Source organism: Argentina silus, assembly GCF_951799395.1.
Source record: "Argentina silus genome assembly, chromosome: 11".
Classification (NCBI taxonomy): Eukaryota; Metazoa; Chordata; class Actinopteri; order Argentiniformes; family Argentinidae; genus Argentina; species Argentina silus.
Genome location: NC_139665.1, coordinates 5,089,323 through 5,096,822, shown reverse-complemented (window position 1 = coordinate 5,096,822; position 7,500 = coordinate 5,089,323). Strand labels below are relative to the sequence as shown.

General features: G+C 46.2%; 1 protein-coding gene across 2 annotated transcripts in view; it reads right to left on the bottom strand.

The window, feature by feature from the left end:
• Positions 1-7,500, bottom strand: part of vps50 (VPS50 subunit of EARP/GARPII complex) — a 99,075-nt gene that overhangs the window by 75,702 nt on the left and 15,873 nt on the right. For both annotated transcript variants that reach the window (XM_083680320.1, XM_083680321.1), the window contains exons 6-9: positions 1,687-1,757; positions 952-1,069; positions 658-693; positions 176-258 (exon numbers count right to left, since the gene is read on the bottom strand). In XM_083680320.1, coding sequence (XP_083536446.1) covers positions 176-258; positions 658-693; positions 952-1,069; positions 1,687-1,757 — 308 coding nt within the window. The remainder of the gene's footprint in view (positions 1-175; positions 259-657; positions 694-951; positions 1,070-1,686; positions 1,758-7,500) is intronic.

Here is a 7,500-nt window from a genome sequence, read left to right as displayed (position 1 = left end):
AAATAGCCATAATGTAGCGGACATGTCAATTAAAACTTTGTGTTGTGCAGCGCTCTTTAGTGGAAGCAAAATGGAGCCGTAGGTCTGAAAACATGTCCAACTCCATCATATCACCGAAACCTATGTAGAGGGGAACTAAGGTGTCTGTGTATACAAGACACAAGATGCTTTATACCTTATGCAGCTGTAGTGTTTGAATGTGCTGGCAGCCTTCTGACATTCCAGACATAACTGGATGGCACCTGGGTAGTCCTCCTCCTGCAGGAGAGACAAGCCAAGTCTTGGAGTGGTAGAAAACAGACATACTGTAAAACAGTGTTTCCAAGATGATGGGTCAGTCTATTTCATCATGACCTTATCACAAGAAACATTTCAAAGGCTTTAAATGGGCCACAATTTGAAATGGTTTGTGAATGTGAGCATGCATACTGTGCTGCTGACCTTACAATCCCATCCCTTCACATCTGAAGCATGGCACAGTGTGCTCTAAAAACAGGCCTGTCTGTCATAAACAGTAGGATTCATGATGATCTGGATTTAATCACAGTCACTGGCTCTTCATCTGAACTTTGTTGGTCGACCTTTAGAGCACCAGTGTGTGTGTATGTGTGTGTGTGTGTGTGTGTGTGTGTGTGTGTGTGTGGGTTTAACTCTTACCTCCAGCATCTCACTGAGTCTCACATCCGTCCTTTGCTGTGAAATGAAGGGAATGCGGGAAAGAGTTAAAAAAAATAATAATAGCCAGCACTACCAATAACAAAATAAGACATACCACATCCTGCAAAAGTGGACATATCACAAATACATTGTACTTTGCATGAAAAGGTGAGGCCTCTTATATATACTTATATAAGTAACTGTGTTCAATGAGTGAGTGTTGACCATCACATAGATGAATCAAAGCATGTGTTAAACAGCAGTGTGTATTTGGTGATTATGATTGGCTGTTACCAGGGTCTTTATGGTCCTCAGTGACTTCAGCAGTTCTGTCAGCAACTGTCTCCTCCTCTGATTGGCTAGGAGCCCCAGGCTGGCCTCAGTGAAGCCCTCTTTCGCAAAACTCAGCTGCCTGGATCCAGGAAATGACAACATGACACGTTCACCAACCTCAGCACAATTTCACCATCAATACAACACTGAAGTCGAAATCGACGTCAAGTTAGCAAGCAGTGAATTCATGTCATGTACACTGAAATGCTAACAGTACAATAATATTGATTGACTCCATGAAAATCATTGGAATGTTCAACAAAGCATTGTCTATGTAGGAGATGTAGCATTATGAAAGGTATGACCGATTTCGGTAGATATTTGGACGTTGTTAGTCTCGTTCCCAGACACTTCCGCCCAAATGAACGAAAGGTCTGGTGGACCAACGCGTGAAACTTGGCCTTCATAAAAACCGATAGAAATACAGTCAGAAACTAACTGCACATAGCCATTGGCTTTATTCCGCCTCAATCATCTCCCACAGCACTCCCCCCCCCCCCCCCCCCAGGGCAGGTTTCTGATTCAGAGCTACGCCTTGCAGCCCTGTGATTCGTTGAAATCAAATAATAACAAACACTTCACTGTGTAAATTCACTTCCACTAAGGCCAGGTTTGAGTCGTTGTTATTCCAGGCTTATATGCGCTACACTCAACATCCTGGGGACGAAGTCAGGTCCTTGTAGACAAGGTGCTCACCTCCTGGCATTGGTGCAGATCACCGCTGCCAGCTGCAGGTTGGTCTGTAATGACGTCACTCTCTCCAGCTCCTGCAAAAGAGATCGGTTAACCAGGACCAATCACAATCGACTCAACAGCAGCACCGTGTTTCAGTCTCGTCCCAGGAAAGACCCCCGGATTCATGTAAAACATGATGAAACAAAAACCATAAACCCTTAAACTTGTATACTCTGTGACAATTGCTTAATCAAATTGTGTAATTAGCCTACGTTTTGGGCCAGGGTAAATAGCAGCAGAAATAGGACTGTTAAAGCATTCAACCATAACTTTTCACTTCAGGACTGACAGTTATAAATTATCTGCCAATGTCTGTGAGCTCTGTCACTAATGGAGTCACCCAGGGGTCACACACTCACATTCTCACACACTGTCCTGATCTCCCCTGATACACCCCACTGTGACCCAAGGTAAACTAGACACCTCAATGCATTATACATTGTCTGTGCCAAAGGTTCTGCCAATGGGCCACAAACAACCTTGAGAGAAAGAGGAAACCTTTTATAACTGACTTAATGAATGTTTTTTCTTATAAACAGTTGAACGCAGCGGCAGCAGCGGCGGCCACCCAAAGGAACGAACATGCCCTAAGCCAAAGCTTGAACCAGTGAACTAATTGCAGACTTTTATTGAAGAACCAGCTGTCACAGCCCAAGGCGGGAATGCCTGACCATATCTTCGGACGCACATCCACCGCCCTGAATAAAGACCCAGTATTCAAAAAACATCATAACACTGTCACGTTAAAGACAACTATTTGGTGAGCGAATACGAGGTGGAAAATCAATTGAGCAGTAGATAAAAACACCAAGACAGAGCGTGTTATTATCAAAAGGCTCAACAAACGGTCCTATTCAGACCGATATGAGAATGGCTCCTCCTGTGGTGCTGATATAACCCCAGAGAATTTAAGAACGATCCCTAACCATGACTCACAAACAACCCATTGTTGAAGTAGCATTGGCAACCCTGGTATCTTGCCCATCTGTTACACTGTGGAACAAGGACAGGTCACCTAGATTGCCATGTTTAGGCCGCTCTTCAAGTCAGGCTGTGGGTTCACTAATGAATGGCTCGTTTTACTCTGTGTTTACTTGGCTCAGTAACATATAGGCCTAGGCCTATATCAACATATTATATGTACCCTACATGACTAAGTCATAGACTCTGAGGTACACAATGTCAAGTCTCCAGCATCCCAACCTGTGTCTCCAACAGATTAGATATGGGTTATTCCATGTCAAATCAACAGAACAAAAGAGGATTCCGACACCCACCGTCTCAGATTGTTCTAAAAATGGTTTCTGTAGTTAGAAACTAGAGATAAGTATTCTTAAAGATAAGTATTCCTGCATCATTATTTTGACAAATACCTTTGGACAGGGCAAACTCCAGATTAACCAGAAATACATTACATAGTAGGAAGAAACAAACGTCCAAGCCACAGCTTCATATTACTTGCGAGCCATAGAGAACTGATGTGCCATCCTGGCCAATACAATCTTCTAAAGGAGGTTAATGGTGGCTTTTCACCATTAATTTTGGATTCCTCATGTCTTAATCATTATCATGTCTTAATCATTATCAGGTCTTAATAATTATCAGGTCTTAATAATTATCAGGTCTTAATCAGTATCAGGTCCAAATCTGACTTGGGGTTTGAGTTCTATATTATATGAATCCCACAGAATGAAAATGGCCAATTTGGGTGCAAATCAATGAGCTTGTTTCTCAGGGACGAAACTTCTACGGATGCAGGATGACGTTATCTGTTTCTAACTACAAAAACCATTTCAGAACAATCTGAGATGGTGGGTGTCATGGCTTGTTGATTTAACATGGAATGACTCATACTGTATGTATCAGTGATGCACCAACCTGCTGTAGTGCCCTTGCAGAGAGTGGTCTAGTGGGTTAGGGTTCGGGGAGTCACCTTGTCTAACCGAGGGACAACGAAGCACTGAATTCAGAACAGGCCCAAATGAATGACTCACTCATCTGAACAGTCAGTCTGGGAGGGGAAGAGTCACATCATCAGCACCGCCAGATGCAAAATTCTAGTTCCTACTCAACATTCCTATTCAATGTTCTAATTCCTAAAGCTACAACTCTGGGTCTCACCTGCACCCCAATGACAGCCAAGGTCGAGGCTGTTGTGGACGTATTTCCTTTTTTCAGGCTAGTATGGTACCACTTGGGCTCTGGTAGTGGTGTATATGGGAACTGGGGAGCAAGCCAGAGAAAATCCAATCTTCCACATCCCGACTGAGAAAATAGCCCTTGCCCAATAACCAAGCCCATCAAGTCCCATTCGGATAAATTAACTGGGACACATGGCAAGCAGGCTGGCTAGGGGTCTCTGTTCCTGAGTTTACACATATTTCAAACCATTAGAGCCTCAGTGCAGAGACAGATGTATTTAGCCTCCTGAGCAGATCTGATCCTCAATACACTACAGACCTGCAGCCTAAGGCAGACCTAGTGGAAAATGGGCTACTTTCACTAGACTGTCACATTCTCTCTCTCACACACACACACACACACACACACACACACACACACACACACACACACACACACACACACGCACACGCACACGCAGTCAAGTGTGTAGTGCTTAAATGGTGAGAGTGGAGGTCATGCAGTGAGATGTTTGGTCACAGGAGACAGCTTTCAACGTTTTCTGTATTCATGTATGGCTCTGCGACCCCTGACCCCAGCATATTGACTATGCATAGGCTCCCGTCACATTCAAATGATGCCATGTTTGGGAACCATCCTGGGACTGCTGCTCAGGAAAGTGGCTGGGGGAGGTGTGACACTATCTGCAGTAGGACGTGAGAAACAGTGGAGTTGTGTGTTCACACACACACACAACCTCAGATTAATACTTTCACACACACAGACACACACACACACACACTGCGTACACAATGTGTACACACACATGCCAAAAAACATGCAAGTGCATTACAGTAAATGTCCATTCTCTCTCCATTTCCAATCCACCATAGAAAAGTGACAGAGACCCAATTTAATTGATAGCAAGGGGCTGCTCCAATTCACCGATACATTTCTATGGCGCCAACAGGGGAGACAATGAACTAATGGGACTTTCAATGCCTGGTAAGTGCTTTGCTCAAGAAAGATAATTAAATACAAGTCCAAGTCCAACTTATTCCTCTGGCATTGTATTACCTGACAATGTATCAGAGGGGCAATTCATTACGAAGCTGGCCTGACTCCTGGTACCAATCTTCCTCTCACTGACAGTCTCTCGGTGCCGGCTAGTTTGGCCACTCAATTACAGACCTTGTGTTTTAACTCTCCCGATAAGCACTGTGCCAGGAGCTGGCAGGCACACAGTCCCCGCTTTAAATTACCCACCCGGCTCCATGAATCTATCCATCACACTGTATGAGGGCTGGGACTGAGAGAGAGGAGAGGAAAGCCAGTGTAGGGCCACAGGCTTACGGCCCACCAAGCAATCTCACTGGGGGACTGGGAGGAAAATGAGGTTACCATCAGGTAAGCTTGTGACTTCGGAACTGACAGAACATGGGATACATCTCTTTCGACTCCAACGTTGCCATGTTGATTTGTACTGACAGAGAGAGATGAAAACCACACATACCACACGAGGAAATGGGCTTGCAATGCCTGTCATCAGAAATGTGGCTCCACTGTGTGCAGTGCAGTGCAGGTGCCCCAAGGTACAGTAAAAGGCAGCCTGACCACAACCCTGTGTATCCCTCTGCCTTTAAAAGCCGGACCACAACCCTGCGTATCCCTCTGCCTTTAAAAGCCAGACCACAACCCTGCGTATCCCTCTGCCTTTAAAAGCCGGACCACAACCCTGCGTATCCCTCTGCCTTTAAAGGCCGGACCACAACCCTGTTCTGTGCGTCTCCCTCTGTCTGTGTGTTACTGTAATCGTAGCTGGACGAGCTGTCCCCTACAGGGAAAGACCAAGCTACAACAGTAGGACAATGCTGCTCTCACTCAGTCAGTGAGTCTTTCACAACCAATACAGTCAAGCCTGCCATGTTTCTATCATGTACTGTAGCAGCCTGTCTATAGCTCCAGAGTGCTCACCCCTCTGAAGACCAATGGAACAGATAAAAACATGATTTTTGGGGACATTTAGGGACACAAACGCAGAGCCCGAGGACACCTGCAGAGGAGTGAGTCAGCCAAGCAGGCACGCAAACATGCCGTCACCTCCCTACGGGGTCACCACGCCACACCAGCAAGGATTCGTGTGCCAATCACAGTTGGGTCGAGATGGGGTCAAAGCAGGTGTGCTGAAAGGAGGAGCAGGAAGTTGACCACTGACACCGGGCCAGTCTTTTCATCCCTCTATGTTTGAGGTTTAGGACAGCTTGGGAGGGGAGAGTAACCGGGAAACTTCAATAACTCTTGTGGTTTCTCCATTCCCAGTCTCCGTCAGTCCACGGGTGTGAATACATTGATCTGTTCAGATCCACCGCAGGGGCCTGACAGTTGATCAAAGCTGTGTCTGGTGTAGTCCTGTATACCTATTACACAGAGCCACCATTAAGGATCTGTCTGGCCGGTGTGGTGGTGAATACCTACTCTAGGAATCAAAGAGCCACTATTATGGATCAGAGGGAGCCAGAGCCTTAGGATACAGACGACCGAAGATGTACAGTATATTGACGAAGCCTAGCCAAATTAGAGTTACGAATCACAAGCATGATTTCCATTGACGTTTTCTTTATAGTAGTTAAATACAGCCCTCTCATTGGCTGTAATATCGAGCCCTCTGATTGGCTGTAATATCAAGCCTCTTGCGGTTCCCCCTCCTAACCAACCCTCTGGCACCACCTCGAGGCCGCGGCGGTCATCACTGGAGCGTCTTCCCAGTCGACAGCGCACCTGGACCCGATCCCCAATCAACACACCTGCGACACATCCCCAATCAGCACCCTACATAAACCCTGCCTGATCTTCACTCCAGTGCCAGATCGTACTGTGTCCCACGGTAACCCTTGGAGTATTCCTTTACGCTTCCAGCCCCAGATTACCTCTCTCTCTGTGTTTGTTTGTGTTGTCACCGCGTTCCCTTGTGTCCACATCCAGATACCCCGTCCTCCCTGGTGTTTCCCCTCGTCGACCCTTCCATGGACCTAGCCCCCTCCCCGACTACTGGACCATCTGCTCGTCTGACCACCCGCCTGCCTGCCGAACCCCCTACTCGTCTGACCACCCGCCTGCCTGCCGAACCCCCTGCTCGTCCGACTACCCGCCTGCCTGCCGAACCCTGGACCGACCCACGACTACTCTGTTGGATTATCCTTCTCTCCCCTACCCCTTTTCCCCCTTGATTATTAAACACGCCTTCGGGCTAAACCCCCACCATCTCTGAGCGCCGTCATTCGGTTCCGCTGACGTTCTAGTGTAACAAAGCCCTCTGATGGGTTGTTAAATAATGGATAAGAAATGGTGTCAAACACGTTGATTAAAGTCAACGCCTGTCTGTTTAACTGGTTGGAACTCAGTGATTGAAATAGAAAAATGTGATTGAAAAATGTTACTATATGTTAATGTTATTGTACAAGCTTACAGTATATGGGATTGAAGGTCATTGTCATCTGTGAATGACCTGTGTGTGTACGCGTGGATTTGTGCGTATGCGTGTGTTGTGTGTACTGTAAGTTTGTTGGTAATCTGCAAATGCAGTAAAATTCTGTCTCCCTAATAACAATATAACCTCCTCCCCAAATGGACTTGCAGTGTTGGACATTAGCTGTT